A 17,010-nucleotide genomic window follows, 5' to 3' on the forward strand; every position below is an offset into this window, starting at 1 on the left:
GACAGGCGGAGTGCCGGAGTGCCGAGGCGGGTCTGCAGGCCTGCTGGTGGGCTGCCCAAAAGCCAGGGTTGCACAGAGGCGGCAGCGGTGAAAAAAAGAAAAGGCTGTCGGGGGTGAAACGCGTTTTGGGTTATAGGAAAACGGGGAGTAAAAGATTGTCAACAGAAGAACTCTATTAAGGGGAGAGGGGATGGCTAATCTACCAGCAATTATTTTAAGACTTGGTGATAGATAAAACATAAGGAGCGCTGAAGGATGAGTGTGATGCCAGTGGCCAGCAGCATTCAGGACAATAAAAAACAATTTTAAAGACACTAAAAACTATAGACGTGGAGAATCTCAACTGCTTCTGCAAAAGCTCTTAGTATTAGGCTGTGATTAAAGAAACCAAAGCAGTGCTTAAACATACAAAAAGGAAGAGAATGCCGGAAAGAAACATGCTTTCCTCAGACCCCTCCTAGCTAGCACCTCTGGAAAGCTGACAGCTGCAACTCTGAGAGCTTCTGCCACTGTTCGTTTGTCTGTGTTTGCACTATGGCCCTGCTTTTGCTGTAGAAATGATACCCAAAACAGGAAGGATCTTCCCTTGATAAACATGCTGCTGGCCAAATGTGATTTTCAGTTCCAAACAGCTGAAGAAGGAGATACAAAATGGCCATAAAAATAATCCAGGGCTTGCAAACAATCCTTATGATTGCTTCTGATGCTCAGAAATTTCAGTCTTTTCAGTTTGTCATGGAGAAGAATAATGAAAGTTGATTTTATTGTCCAGTGTAGGCTCCTACACATGAAAAGGAAGTTTTGAGGAACAAGGATTATATTTCACAGAGAAGCTCCAGTGGGTCCTATGCCGAAATTAAGATGGATCTTGAATTAAGATGGAGTTTGCAATTGCTAAATCTGTTTAACTCTTGTTAAAGTTTATACCAGCAAGGGTGATGAATCATCTGTTACTTTGACTTGCTTAAAGGAGCTTTCTGGAAAAGCTTTAATCCAGTTCTAGGGTGAGATCCTGCAGACTATCCAAGTGAGGGCAGATCCTAGCTGTCTGCCCCTGAGTTTTAAGTGCAGGATATCTCCACTCTAGCTGTTTGTTCTTGATACCAACAGTGACCTATGTAGAGGCCATTATTTATGACTCCTAAGTGAAAATTGAATGCTGTGTGTTCTGAAGTGGCACTGAATACATTCCTCACTTCAGAGTAACCCTTAATGGTTCATGTCTCAGGCAATCACAGGCCATCAGGGGTTTGCATCTTCAGGAAAACTGTTCACAACCTCCACAAGGTGAAGAATCACTACCTCCATGCTCTTTCCACCACAATCGTGTAGGCCTCTTCCTGCCGTAACAGTTTTGTGCCTTCTTCCTTACGGAGGGGATCAATAGATGCTGGTTTCCTTGAACCTTACATGAGCTGATGTAAGGAGTATAGAGACAAAGAGTGTAACCTGATGTATAAATATGAAGTACAGATTACCTTGACAACATTAAAAATGTAAAAGAATGGTCAAACATTATTAAATACATCTTTTTTTCTTAGCAACAACAAGCCCTGAGGGAACCCTGGGCTGTGTCACAGTGGCAGGGGGACAGCAGAGCTGCCTGCCCCGGCTGTGTCTCGGTGGACTTTTGTGGGGGCACTGGAGCACGGCTGCTTCCCATCTCGAGTTGGCAGGATGCAAGCCAGCTTGGATCCAAAAGCTGTGGCTGCGTCGTTAGCACAACACTGTGTGCAGGCCAACAGGCCTGTCAGGATTTCTTAATGCTGGGAGATGGGTCAGAGCAAGTCCAGATCTGTTTACAAAAGGCTTTTTACTCTATGAAATCTCCTGTGGCTCAGTCCTGAGGAGCACAAGTAGTAAGTGTACCCTCAGATGGTACAAGCAGGCACTGCGATACAGTGAAAGGCAGGGGGAAGCAAGGCAAGCCCCTTCACAAGGTTGCTTGAGGCACCCTTGTGATGCCCACGATAGAACAAAGGTGGTAGGTTTCATTTTAAATAATCAGTGTCAGGAAATAAAATATTCCATTTACATTTCTTTTTTCTTCAAAGGGGAAAATGTGTTGTCCTCATCCAATATACTGGCAGGTGCATTTATTAACATAGATTTTATTTTCTATGGGGAACAATGTTCTCAGGAAGCTTTCTATCTATCTTCAGGCTTTAAACATTTTAATGAGCGTGTATTCACAGCACAGGTAGGATCAAATCACATATCACATGTCTTACAAGTAATTGCCATGCATATTAAACTCGAAGTAATCCTTGTTTTAAGAGCTTTAGGTCTCATTTTCCAGGGTCCTAATATATTACAGTGCTTCACCTGTTTAAAGAAAAGTTCTTTTTTATGAGGTAAGCTTTCCACTTTCCTGCACTGCAAACCTTGACTCTCTCCAAATGAATCCACACAGAAAACAAGGAACAGGAACTTAATAGTTGAACAAAACTCTGGTGTGCAGGATCTTCCCTGCACTGCTGGAGTCCAAGCGAGGCCCAGACAGAGACCACTGTGGCTGCACTGGGCTCTGGCAGCTCCTAGAGAGAGCTGACGAGGGGGCCTGGGGCATGGCCCAGCCCAGGCACACCGAACCTGAAAAGCCACTGCTACAGTCGATCCCTATCTCACAGCAACTACACGCTGAAAAATGCAGTGTCAGTGAGGTGTGACTTGTAGTAATAGATGACACAGAAAATGTAATGGTAGGGTAAAGAAAAACATAGCAATCTGGGAGATGTTTAAAGTAACATACATGGTTCAGCGTTACCTGCTCCATTTCAATGGTTTTCAAACTGCTTTGTGGGTCACTATGGAAGTACACCTGGGGGAAGGAAAACAAGCAAAATGCCATTTACATTTTTTCTCTTCATAACTAGTACATAGAAAATTCCCAGTAGAGATCACTGGCTCAGAGGCAAGCTCAGCACCTGCTGCCCCTCCTCTCGCCCTGTGACTCCTGACTTGCCTCTGGCTACAGCCTTGGTGGCTGCTGCTAAATCCTGCTGGTGGGGGAGGCCGAATCCTTTTCTTATTACCCAGGCTGTTTTGCTACAATTAGCTATTCCTATCTTTTCCTGTTTTCTTCAGCAGGAATCAGAAGGCTTGGAGAGGGAAAGAAAAAGAACAAATTTTTGCATTCTACTACTGTTACTGAACTTTCAACCTAATACATTAATAGAAAAGGGAAAAAAGGTGGAGGCAAATCAACAAAAAATGATCACAAAAGAATCTGGACTTCTCAATTTCTCGAACAGTGTGAAAACTCGAGCTTCACCAATACGAACAAACCCAGGTTGATTTAGGTGAGCTCTTCCTAGCTTAGACATTCACATCTCTGTATAACTCTCTGGCACTGTGTTAGATGAGTGTAGGCAAAACACTGCTCTATGAGGAATCGTTAATGACAAGGGTAAAGGCTAAGCAATGTAAGAAGGCCAAAGATGGAAAAATTGAAACTGTAGTGAACATGGCAACACAGTGATGATTTTTTTTTCTGGATGGTAAAAGTGATGCTGGCTAAAAGTTTAGTTTTTTTTTTTTTCCCTGAAGTATCTATTTGCACATTTGAGATCACAGGCATTACTTTTCCTAAGAGTAGAAACCTTTAGCTGAATTCGTTATTCAAAGTACAGCTATTCCTGTAGATGGGCACCTTGCTTACAGTAAACAAGTGCCAACATCAGTACACCAGAACACACAGACTGTAATTTGCATGTCTAGACTTATTACAGCATTTTATAGTTGCAACTTATCCCAGAGACACATCAATGTAATTTTACACTTCATTATGTCTGCTGCATCTTTCCCAAGCAAAATCAGTACCGAAAAATAATTGCAGACTTTCAGCATTGCTAAAAAGCTATGGAAATGTAGTATGTACCAATCTGTAGAGCAAATCCATTTTTTCTACAATCCTTCCCAATAGTCATTATCTATTCATAATAGTTTTAATGCTATTTTTCAGGTTCATAAAATACAGAACTACAAGAGATTACTTTTTTTTTATTAAGAAATTATTCAAGCAAGAGTTTTTGAGCTGAGAGAGGTAGCCAGTTACACATAAAGGAAAGCAAAAAAAAAATCAATCCAAAACCTTATCTGGGGCTGGAGAATGACCTGACCATAGGCCCTTCTGTTGCTGTATTTCCTACAATAATGTACGTTTTTAAGTTACATTTAATCATTTTACTATATTATTTCCACTCTGGGTATGTGAGGGGAGTAAAGCAAGTCCTAATTATCACCTGCTTTGCTTGGCAAACTGACAGTCAATGTCGCTGGCAATCTGGAAGGTGGTGTTTAGTGTGCTCCAGCCACAGCTTTGAAATTGCTGACATTTCTGATACAGGAATTTTCTGAAATTACCACATCACCTGCCTCTATTTGTCTGTACTTCCCAGCTTTGTGACCTTCAAAGGGCATACAATCCTCATGTAATTTGTCCTTACTACTCCATTGTTCTACAGGCCTTGGCAGATTACCCAGGGAGATTTATGGACAACTAGTTTCATAGAACGCACAGGCTGTTTTTAAAAAAAAAAAAAAAAAAAAAAAAAAAAAAAAGCCCCAGCAACAAAAACCACCCCACAGTTTTGTGGCTTTTGAACAGGGTTTCCCCCTTGCCCCAAATAAGTGGGATTTCTGACGCTCCAAACTGCATTATGAAGGATGAAGCAATCACAAGGCAAGCTCAGAGTGGTATTGACAAATAAATACAAATTAGGCTACTATGGCAGGCCAGAAGGAGGGAATGAAAAAAATTATTAAATATGTTATTCACACAGAATAGTAAAAAAATGTTTAGAGTCCCCTAGGTGTTGCAAATGCACCTTTTACTAGGAAGCTGTTGCAGTGTCTGAATGCTTTAGAAAGATACATAAACTGCAGTCAGGAGAAAACACCATGCCAGTCATTTTCAAAAGGGTCTTTCCATAAATTACTTTATTTCTCATTAAATGAGCACAGAGTCATTACCATATTAATAACAGATATGTTTATTATTACATATCCATCAGTGCGGCTTTCAATACCACTTGAAACATGCAAATCGTCCTAAGGACGAATCAGTTTTCCAGTGCTTCTTATTTAATACACAACTGCAAAGCCATTATAAATTACTGAGGAGGTATTTGGTTAAGAAATAAAATAAAATAAAACCATACTGCCCATATCATGAATGTATTCCTGCTACAAAGCAAGAGTCTGACAGCATTTACCTAAATTCCTGAATTACCCGGAACTTTTTAACTTTCTGCGTGATAGGCTTTTTTTTTTTTTTTTTTTTTCCTCTCTTTTTTTGCATTGCCTATGCATGTTTTGGCTTATGAACCAGAATCAGTCTTTCTTTGTAAGAGGAATTCTCATTCAAAGGTTGTACTTAATTTAGAAAATGCATCTAGCATCTACAATACTTCAACCAATTAAAATTCAGTAAAAACCACTGATATGCAATAGTTCTTTAGAGGTTTGCTTTGTTTAGTTTTAGGTTTCTACATTTATTGACATGGCAATAATACAATTACCTCAAATTAAGGCACTAAAAGGACAATGTAAAACCCAGTAAAAGTGTTCTAAAAATAATTTACAGTTCAAACAGTGCATATATTTCTTAAATGTTTGTTAACTTAATGTACGTTATCACTTAAAATTGTAAGGCAATACATTATACAGTTACAGAAATTATGTACCCCAAAATATGCTTCCAAATTCGGTGGTTCTTTTTACTGTTAGTTTCTAATGCCTCTAATAGTAAAATAATTCAGTATGGCTTGGCAAAAAAATGCATAGATTAAAAGGCAATTACTTGTTTTCCCCCCTTTACAAACCTGCTGAATCAGTACTTTGTAAAGCATAATGCAAAACATTTAACACTCTGATCCATTCCATAGTGGGTGGTTAGCATTAAGGCTGTTAAGAACTCTGCAGTGAAGGCACTGAAGTTCAAGTGATAAGGCTTCATTTTTAAGCTAGTTCTGCAGTCTTCAAGAGCACAACTTTTGAGTCTTGAAAGCAATTGCAGTCCTTCTCATTGAGAAACCTCCCTCCTCTACTCCATTTCATATGCTCATCTTGACATAAATATCCCCTTCACAGGGTAAACAGTCCTTTTCTTTCACTGATACGAAGAAAGTTGGCTGCATTTCATCATGATTGACAGGCTTTTTTTTAAATCCAAAAAGGCAGCACCTTTTTTTTTTTTTTTTATACACCTAGCTAAGCTTTTTTTGCTTTAACTTGCATTACATAGTAATAATTAATCTAATCTACCTTTAGGCAAACCCGCAATTAAACACCCTCAGCGTGCTTTTGTGCCAAAGCAAGGAGGAGACAGTAATAGCAATCTTAACCCTGAAGCCTGTGATAGTTACGTTGAAAGGAACAACAGCCCGTCTGCACAGCTCTGTGTGGTTAAAAAAAGCCCTGTTTCTCAGACCGCATCCCATGAGATTCCATTAAGCACTGTACATGTGGTTAGCTGCAACAAGGAAGATAACAGACAATTAATAACATATATAAAAATTAGCTTTGTAACACTAGCGCATGTTTGCCAAGAGCTTCAGTGGAGAAAATACTTTCTCTTACGTTAACAAAATATTTTTTCATTTGACAAAGTACAATACTAAGATTATACCTACACAATCATCCACAAACTGTTCTTAATTTCAAACAACAATAAATGAACGCAGAGATGATAATATTATGCAACTTTGCAAGTAAACCATTAAGATAAACAGTCATGGGTATATTCATGGCAAATGCAAGGTGACCATCTTTCACTTGCAGGATGAGAAAAGGCTCCCTATTAGGCTAAGAGCATATACATGCAGTCACCAGGGCTCATCTGATGCACGGGAGTTTTGGGTTTTTGTTCTCTTTCAAACCTGCATTAACTTCATGAGGTGCCCAAGTCCAAATATATTAAAACACCTCAACTGTGCTGATACAATGTGTAGAAATGTGCAACACTATGAACTACGAAGCATAGTTTCAGATCTAGAAGCAGTACTGCAAACACTAGCACATTCATCGTCAAGTTCTGATTCATGTTTACAAGAGAGAAGTTACTAAAATGAGGAATAGAACTTAAGATGAATGTGAAGCTCCTTTTAGTGGTCCGATACACCTCTCCATGAAGTCAATCAAGTGCTGCCTATCAACTGCAAAGAAAGGTGGATCAGTTAAGGTGGCTAAATTAAATTTACCAAAATGTCTTAAAGCATGTGTTAAAAAGTCTGTATCCATTCAACAAAACAGTTAATGCCTGCTCACCCAAGATCAAGTTCTGCTATACTGTCTGACAAGACAACAATTCTCACTTAGTAGAAGCGAAACACATGTCCCTTAGGAATCATCACTGCTTCTCTTACTCTCACATCTAGGTAAAGAGGTCAGGATGAGAACTGCAGGGTGCAGTATCTGGAGTTCAGAGCAGCACTGCTCCTCCACTATCACCTTCCTGACCCCAGGGGAGCACCCTCCTACTTACCCGAACACAGCTTTGGCAATCATTGCAATCTCAGGGGGGTGATTCTACTCACTACCTCAGCAAAATAAACCTACATTTCTTTGACAGTCAGGAAACTGAATTGTAAACCTTCATGGAAGGGTCCAAAACGTTTCACTTCAAGCACTTATGCAGGATCCAATGCCAGAAGAGCAGAGAAGGAAGACAGAGAGGGAAAAAAATCAGACAGTAATAGCCTGTCAGAGTAGCTCAGCTACTATGCAATTACCACTTAAGTCACTGGTATTTAAGATCCATTGTAAATTTATTTCATAATCTCAATTTAAACATTGGGCATATCAGAAGTTAATTTTCCAAAAATAAATCCAATGCCTCTTCTTTCTAAACATACAGGATAGAATATTTAGTGGTATCAGGGCACAGGCTGGTCTTACTACATCACAGCAGTAATTGTCTAGTTCATAGTCCCAACTAACGTCAAATTTGTCTGAGAAAGTCACAAAAACATCTGCAGTAGAATAGCTTGAATGAGAAGACCTTTTTCTAATGCTTCTTTGCTCTGTGTAACTCTGCATGTTTCCATTATTTGCTCGCATTGCTCTGCAGGCACCATGCAAGCCCCACTGCATTCCATTCAACCCAGTGGCAGCTGTCTGATGGGGACAGAGTGCGCCACAAAGCCAACCGAGCAGCTCCTCAAGCAGCAGCAAGGTACGGGGCTCCCCCTGCCTCCTGCACACGTCTCCATGCAGCAGGACAAGTCAGCAGCACACACATCCCTAGGACTCTCGCTGGTCAAGTATTGTGCCTCTCTAAACGACTTACACTCAATATGCTTCTTCCTCCATGCTCAGTGCCTATAACATGCAGCATTAAAACAGTTTGCTGTAAATTATTTATATGTTCTAGGAAGCTATGTCGATATTAAACATCATTAAGAAGAAACATTTCTAAGGGCAAATAACAATTTTGTCAAACTCACTGATGGATTTGGGCTCAGTCTAAAGGAGTAATATAAATGTTAACTGTTTGATTCACATCACAGTATGTGAGAAAAATTCAAGTTAAAGAGATAACACACAGGTACTAACTTCTGAACTGGCAGAAAACTTAAGAGCTTGATTTCTTCCCAAGAACCTGGAAGATCCCACTGGGTGATGGAGAAAGGTGTGAACAGAGGCCATACACTAGGGCAGATGGAGAAAACCCAAGGCTGTAGTATTCTGAACAGCTGATCCGACCTGATACTTCACTAGAGCAAGACCACGACCATCTCCCTTTCTCCCATTCTTGAGAGAGATTTGGTGCTTTCTGGGCCCTTCCATGAACCACTGAAACTTCCTAATCCAACAGACTATCACGTTTTTCTTCAGTGAGGTTACTGTTGCGGGGGGGGTGGGTGTTTGTTATTATCCTTTGGGTTTTTTGGCTTCACTTTAGTTAAAACATTCCTGGATTAATTTTCTGCTAAAAAACAGATCAGTTTACGGTGGTAATCTGTGAAGTGTGAGCTGACGCAAGATAAAGCGCAGGAACGTGCAGCTCTCCTCCTCCTGGTGCTGGTGAGCTATCAGGCTCATTGTATCTCTAGGATATTAAAAAAAGACCTTTAAAGATGGTGTTTCTTATTTTTTAAAAAAATTCCCCATTCACTACTTGTGTATTTCTGTAATTCTCTAATGCTCTCACATGACAAATGCCAATAAGGATTGATAACAGAAATCATCTGAAGAACTGATCTCCCAAACAGACCCATTCCTTCAAGAGCTACTGTAAATTTTCAAACATGTAAATCTGTTCATTTGAGATTAGCTGCAAACTTGTTCTTGCTAAAGGCAACCCCAAGGCAGCATTCTATTAAAAGAAGAATGAAGAAGAATCAATGAATTGATTTAAGAAATGGATTTGCTCCCATAAAAGACTATGGGTGAAAGCTTCTGTACTCTTCCAATTAACTCTAAAATGCCTGGAAAAAAAGTTAAGGAAAACAAAACCTGAGAAAAATCACATGGTTATGGTGAAAAAAAGATCTATTGAAAAGCTAGCAGCTGTAAAACATCTGAATACCACAGCTGTTTCACCTATAGTAGTTAGCTTCCACTTTTTTTTTTTTTTTTAATTGTGTGTGCACTAACAAGCAAATTACCCCTCCACACCCTAGCATGAGGTATACTACAGTAAATGCAGTGTAGCTCATCTGAAAACCCTCCCAGAAATTGGAAACAAACATTGCAAAAGAACTTAAAAAATAAAAAAATCTGGTTATTACAGCTACCGGAGAACCTCACAAAGACAAATGGAAAAGAAAACAGAATACAATTCAAACAGCCTTTTGGAAAAGAAAATCTACAACTCTAAAAATCTAAATGTGAAATAAAGAAGTATACACTATCTTTACAAAGTGAGCTCTATATGGGTAAGGTCCTGCAGGGGGCAGGGAAGAACCTGTATGCTCAATAACAGAGGATTATTTCTAAAATCTATTATCAGGACTATGAGCTTCCAAGTGTTGTTTTAGATTATTTCAATTAATACTGCTTAACGATGGATGTAAATTATGTATTAAAATAATTCCAACCCCACTGGCTGGTTGGTCAGTCTGGGGCAAGTTGGTTAGCTTTCTTTACTCTCCAAGAATGCTACCTCATCAAAAGATTCTCAGTTAATTTGACATCTTTTCATTAAGCAACATTCATTAGCATTATTTCAGTGTCACATTTTAAACACTCTTTTAAAACTATGTTAATTAATTTTATATTATCAGTTCTCAGGGTTTTTTTCCCTGAATTTATGGTGGAATGTCCATTCAGTATCAAAATCATTCCACCTAATCCTTTGAAGTATCAACATGATATATGCTTTCTATTTCAGTCTTAGGTGGTCCAAGACTCACTGAAAAGTCTTCCTAATCAGTAACAGAGCTCTTTAACCAGCTCTAAGTAATTCTATCACCTCTATCTGCCTGTTTAAAAGGTCTGCCTTTTTCTCAATCACAGACGTACTTCAACTGTCCTACTGTAAATAAAAATGTTAAACAAGAGCTATTAATGATGCATATTTTAAAATCAGCAGGTGTAATCTATATCCAAAAGTCTTAAAAGATCTGGCTAAAGCCTATGGAGGGGGTCTAACATTTTTTCAGCAAATCCTGGAAAATTGAGGACTGAAGGAAAAATAAGTTTGAAAACACCGTGAAGCTTCATAAAAGCTCTTGGAAGTTGGGAGAAATGGACATTTTTTAGACAGAATGGTTTAACAACATTCTATTGAACAAGTACATGCCACTTACATACATAACAATCATGACTGAAACCCCCTGAAATTAACAATTACCAATTTGATTTGTCTTTATTTGGTACAATACTGAAGATGCTACTATTTAGTAATCAAACTCTGATTTTACGCTCATTCTTCTTAACTCAGATTTATGACTGTGTGCTTTTCCACTGCACTCACACTTGTTTTCAACAGACTTCTACAGTGAAGACTGTAAAGAAAAACTGCCCACTTCCCAGGAAATCTCCCCACAACTCAGAAGTGTTTCTGTGTTTCACAACTTCAGCTTGCTTAAGCACCAGTGTTGAAAAATGTAAAATCACATCATGATTCGGTTATGTTTCTGCCATTTGAACTGTAACTGGCAAACAGTTTGTTCAGTGTTGGTGAATACAGCTGCTCCCCCAAATACTCCAGCACAGCTAAATGTTCTTAACTGTTGTTCACAGGTTTCTTTTTCCGTCCTTCTCGTGCTTCTCATGCTGTTGCATTATTATCTCTAACACAAAACTGTCCGCAACATCGCTGTTTTTTTTTATATTGACAGCTTTATATTAGAGGCCTAAAGTAATTCTCCTGTATGAGATTATGTAGAGGGCCTTCACTGAATATATTAGTGTCTCAAAACTATGATTGCTTATGTTTTAGTTTTAATTATGGGGACAAGAAAATCAGCACCCTTTGTATCTTTCAGATTTTTTCCCTACTCTCCTCTGCAGGAGGATGTTTCACGATATACCCAGTGTCTCTCTACATGTAAAAGTCTGCTTTTATTGCACTTCATGCAAGGAATGTTTGCAGGACTTTCTGTTTGGTAGTCCAATCTAGGAAGACACTCCCTACCGAGATACTACTTTCCATTTCATACTGTCAACCCAATCAGTTCTTTTTGGGGAAATGAACACTCATATTTTATGAGGAAGCCAAACATGAGCTTACAGTAACTTAGCATTAAAGAAAGTGTATTTTAAATCTTCCCTGGTTAATGCATAGGGTCACAAACAGCTTACAAACACAACTGCTGGGCTAGGAGACAGGGAATGAGTAACCAGGGAAAAAGAATGGAATACTTAAGCTGCTTCACACCAAAAGAAATGGTAGAACAACACACTGAGAATCTATACATTTCTTGTTTCCCCCCCCCGTTGCAGAAGACTCCTAGCTTATGCAAGCTCTGTGAGTCAATCCACAAATGACTATGCGGATCATCCTTGCAGCTAAATGCCATTACAGATGTATCTGCTGAGCCTTGTCGTTAAAAGGAAGAAATGGAACCAGCTCCCTCACATGCATTGGCAGGCCATGCACTGCCACCTCTACACTACCTTTCCAAATCTAAGAACTGACAGATTAACCACAATAGCAGGAGAATTCTATCTGTTCTTTCCTTCAGGATTTGAGCAGAGATTTAGATCAGCAGTTTAGCAGTCACAACTATGGAATTCTTGCACAATTTCAAATTAAATAGAATTTATAAACAGAGATTATTTTAGTTAAAAAGCTCTGTAGCTTTTGTAGTTTCTCACCTAGTTTTTCCAGAAGTATTTTTAACAACTTTTCGGAATGACTGATTTGCTGAGGATCTTGTAGACATAGTTCTAGGAGAAGCACGAACAAAAGTAGACGGTGGTGTCTTAGGGATCTTTTTTACTAAATGAGTCACCCATTTCTTCTGTTCATCTTGACAGGATGCCAATAACAGCATATCTCTTGCTGAAGTTACATCGTAACTCACTGTAAGAGGAAGAAGATGATTCAGCAAAAACTAGGACTCATTATCAAAATAAGAATTATGACATACCAGGTGTGCCACTGGAAACAACAATGGCACCTATATACATGCTTGTATTGCGTTTGTTTATATATTTTTGGAAGACAACAAATGGCAGGGGGAATTATAAATATAGTTTCTTTTCATATTTGTGGCTCTGCATTAAGATTCTTGAATCTAATGTTAATATTCAGGAAATGAGAAAGCTTACACTAATTGCAGTCATAATAAACTGGAAATTGTGCAGGTGTCTTATGGCCAAGTTCCAGAGTACACAGCCCAAACACTCCACAGGAGCACAGAAAGGAAACCTTTACTCCCATCGGTGAAGAGCCTAAAGAACCACTCTGCAAGGTCTTCACACAACTTGGTGATGTGGCCACTGCATGGTCCCTAACATGGGCCATGTGTCAGTACAGAGAGAATGGCCTGGGAACCAAGGAGCTGCCCAGTCCTTGGGCACAGACCTCTAAGGACCCTTGTGTTCTCAGGGCCCTCAGCAGAGCCACATCAGTTACGCAACCAAAGGCCTCCCTATGGAGGCTTGCCACAGCTGCCTCTCCATAAGCAGTGTTAACAGTCTGTTATCTTAATAGCACCTTTCACATCTAAAAATCATAGAACTGAAGAGCAGAAAATATTTAAACTAAAGTGCTTTTATTTGCTTCCTATATTTTAGCATGTTTAGTTTAGGCTAAACCATGCAGAGAGTACAAAACACAAAAAACATGAGTATACCTTTGCATGGTGCAATTAATTCCTCCTTTTTATCCAGGTGGTCTCTGTGGCACTTCACATGGCATCTTCGACATTCTAGGGCAGCAGGGGGTTTAAAGACATGCCAAAGAGGTTTGGCACAGGCCTCACAGTTGGCTGGAAAGTGGTATAATGTTGGAATAAATTCATGGCCTTTGTGATTTAGAAAATTTGTCTTCTCTGCTGGCTGTACTGCTTCTACCTCCAAATCCTTCCTGCATTCCCCCTCATTAGCATAGAGAATCTGAAAAAGAATACTCCTGTGTTATTGTTGAAGCACTAGATATTTTTATACACTTTTCAAAGAAGCTGTCAACCTTTTTCAAGAGGGTTGAATAGAAATTAGAATACACTTCTTTTTACCTGGAATATTTTAGGAATTTCTTCAGTTTCAGCTCTATATACATCTCCTTGAGTAACAGGGCGGACATGGAACAGCTTACTAAATTAGAAGAAACATAGATCAGAAAATTATAAAAGGCTATGTATGTTTTTAACACAGTTATCAAAGTGCTTTGAAGTTCTTATAAATCTTGCTTATGCAAACAATATGATATACTTCAAGGCTGCGATATGATTTTAGGAATTAATTCATAAATCATATCGATCTTGTGTACCCAAATAAGACCAAAACATTTCATAGCGTGAAGAGACAGTTATCTTACAATGGGTTGAAGATCGGCCATGGTAAATTTACCTGTGAAAAAAGCTTTAAAATTCTCTCTCAGACCACTGGGAAGTTTAACTGATTATTGCTGGAAAAGCTCATTGATAACCCTAGATGAAATTAACCATACGAAGTATAGTACTATTAATTTTTTTACTAAATCATGTTATGAATTGATTAACAATCACTGCCAGAACATCACAAAAGGCAATCCAGGGCATCTTATACTGGGTCAAGACTGTAAGCCCATCTATCCCAACATCCTGTTTTCAACAGTTGCCGTAACAGATGTTTATGAAAAGAGAATAAGAAACAGCTCAAAGAGAAAATAACTCTTTTCCTGGTTATGAGCAATTGGCAGCTTAAGCACTTCCTGAGTTTGAGATTCCTTCGAGACCACTGTATTTGTTAGTCACTGATAGGCCTATTCATGAATTTTAAAACCTTTTTTCAATTATTACTCTATAAGGTCCCATAATGCCCATCAGCTGTTCAAACATCACACTCAAGTCATGTATCTGCAATGGGCTTCAGTGTTATTTGACATAATTTTTTCTCATGTATAACAAATGTAAAGGGATCACAATTTTGTCCCTCTAAATAGAAACCAGCTGGAAAAGTTAGAAATGCTTTGGCCTTGATCAACACTGGTCCTTTCTCAGACAGCATGAAAAAAAGGTATGAAGCAAGGGGATGAGACCTAAAAATCAGACAGCCAGTTAGTTCCCTATCCACCCCACAATTGTCATGGCCCCGCTTTAGAAAGCAGCTGTTGAAGCAGCTGGAAAAAACACCAAATCACACTAATCACCCTGAATACACTAATCACACACTGAATCATAAACAGAGATGGCATAATATGTGGGTTCCAGTGTCTCTGACCCTTCTTTGTCATAATAAGACAAGGCTCTTCATTTCTCTAAATTCACACCAGTGACTACGGTGTATTTAACTTTTTCACTTTTAGTAATACAATAGTAGGACAAAGAAAAAGTAGTATCTTCTGTTAACATCACCCCGAAATACAGATAAACAGACATTTTCCAACTAGTGAAGGAAATTTTAAATTATTTATGGAATTCTGATTCAAAGCTTCTAAAGTAGTTAGCAGTTCTTTCACACACAATGCTCTTTTGCCCATTTGTATCCAAAACTAACAGCAACTTTACTTACTCTATATCTAGTACCATGGATGGATTAGACTGGTCCTTATCCTTTTCGTCATTGTAGAACAGTATCTTTTTACTGCTCACCACAACATACTGAGGAAAGAAAGGGTAAAATCAAATTAAACTTGTATTTTTAAATAGCAACATTTATTCTACTGTACTCCCATATGCACATAAGCCTGAATAAATTAAGGTTTTTAAACTAATATCAGGAGTATTTAAATCATCATGCAGGCAGCTACACTACTGACAGATGCAGTGACTGTGTATTGTCACTGGAGCACCCCAAAATGCTTGTGATGACTCTAGAAATCTGTACACAAACTCAAAAATTTCAGCTGCTACTCGTGTGATATTATGAAAATTACCATACCACTGAGAAACTCCTGGGGTGCAGAATCTATCACACTAATAAAGTTGTAAACAGCTTCTCTAGTCCTAGAGACCTGTAGGACTCTCTGATACTTTGCACCAAACTGCTGAGAGGGTAAAAGAGATTCTCACCACTCCAGCTAATTATTTCCTACACTTCCAGTTTAATGGACTAATAAAATAAAGAGACCACATGAATCAGCAGAAACAGAGGTCTGGTCTACATTCCAAATCTAGGATTATGAGACAGTAAGGTAAAGGTTTGCAAAGGAGGAGAAAAGAAAACTACATTATTTTGCTACGTGTCGCTTTAAAGGTCAAACCACACAGGTTTTTTTCCAGAGTGGTAGAGACTTTAAAGAACAGAAACATTTGGTAATGCATTGAGGAGTTTTTTTCCCAAGTGTTTTAAAAGTCTTTGCTCAAAATCTGATCATTAATATATTATCCCTATCCCATACCACTGAAAAAAAGTGGAATGCATGGGATTCTGAGGAATAAGCAAGAGCTACTGGGAAGGCACTGTGAGTTTTAGAGCAGGGCTGGACTGCAGGCCTCAATTCCTAGAGAATCCTCAAATGCTAAGTATACCTGCAGTGTCCACCCTCCCGCCCCAAAAAGCCCAAGGATGATGTTGTCCTCAGCCTAAAGCGCATGGACACTGTTCCAGTGCCGCTCACGGTCACAAAGAATTATAAACGTGCTCAAGTGACAGGAAAAACAAAGCAAGCTATTCAGAAAAAAGTTTTGTAACACAGAGGACAGTTAAGATCAAACATCTCTAACCTAAGCACTTCCAGTGAGTTCAAGGCTGTAGAATTTGCTGCCTGTTGCTCTTCACCAGGAGCTGCCAGTTCAATGTCTTTGCTAAAACTGTTCATAAGCATAAACTCAGTGACAGCTGTGGCAGTTCCCTCCCCTGCAGTTTCAAATGTTTTAGAAACAATGTATTAAAAAGTATGAGGTACTAAAAGGATTAAAAAGAGGTGGACTGACTGCTCTGTCTATATTGAGCTCCAGATTCGGGTATAATACAACCCAGAAGCAGGGGAGAAGACAGAAAACAAGAGTGAATACACAAACAGTTCATCTTGAATTCCAATTACTTGGCAGGTAACTGAATGGGTTTCTGCACAATGCAGGTAGTCACAGTAGAAGTAAATGGTGTTGACTCCTCCCACAAGAGGAAGTTGAACCTCCTCATTACACAGGACTGAGTCTGACTGAAAAACCTGAATATGAACGTTACCTTAACAAGTTTATAGAATACTGGTTTTAATATGTGTTACACAACCTGCGTGCTGCAGTTGTACATCTCAGTTATTGACATGCATCTAAAACAACCACAAAGGATGTTTTCCCCCTGACTAAAAGGGCTTTCAAGCCCCTCAGTCAAGGTTCATTAATAGAAAGCCTGATCAACCTGAATAGCTACTGTGTTGTAACGTGGGCTTCTTGTGATTTTTCCCCACTGAAGAAAAAGAGCCTGCTTGAATTGCTTTGATCTACTTCAACAGAAAGTTAATGCCTTCTT

General features: G+C 39.0%; 1 protein-coding gene across 4 annotated transcripts in view; it reads right to left on the minus strand.

The window, feature by feature from the left end:
* Positions 1–4,912: 4,912 nt before the first annotated feature.
* Positions 4,913–17,010, minus strand: part of ROCK1 (Rho associated coiled-coil containing protein kinase 1) — a 93,483-nt gene continuing 81,385 nt past the window's right edge. For 2 of the 4 annotated variants that reach the window (XM_026842044.1, XM_026842043.1), the window contains exons 29-33: positions 15,109–15,197; positions 13,632–13,710; positions 13,251–13,512; positions 12,268–12,475; positions 4,913–6,475 (exon numbers count right to left, since the gene is read on the minus strand). In XM_026842044.1, the coding sequence (XP_026697845.1) occupies positions 6,472–6,475; positions 12,268–12,475; positions 13,251–13,512; positions 13,632–13,710; positions 15,109–15,197 (642 nt within the window). In that variant the 3' untranslated portion in view covers positions 4,913–6,471. Of the gene's footprint in view, positions 6,476–12,267; positions 12,476–13,250; positions 13,513–13,631; positions 13,711–15,108; positions 15,198–17,010 lie in introns of those variants that run through there. The other 2 variants (XR_003397729.1, XR_003397728.1) reach the window with 2 other exon arrangements.

Source organism: Athene cunicularia (genome assembly GCF_003259725.1).
Source record: "Athene cunicularia isolate RWA chromosome 2 unlocalized genomic scaffold, athCun1 chr2_part1, whole genome shotgun sequence".
Lineage (NCBI taxonomy): Eukaryota > Metazoa > Chordata > Aves > Strigiformes > Strigidae > Athene > Athene cunicularia.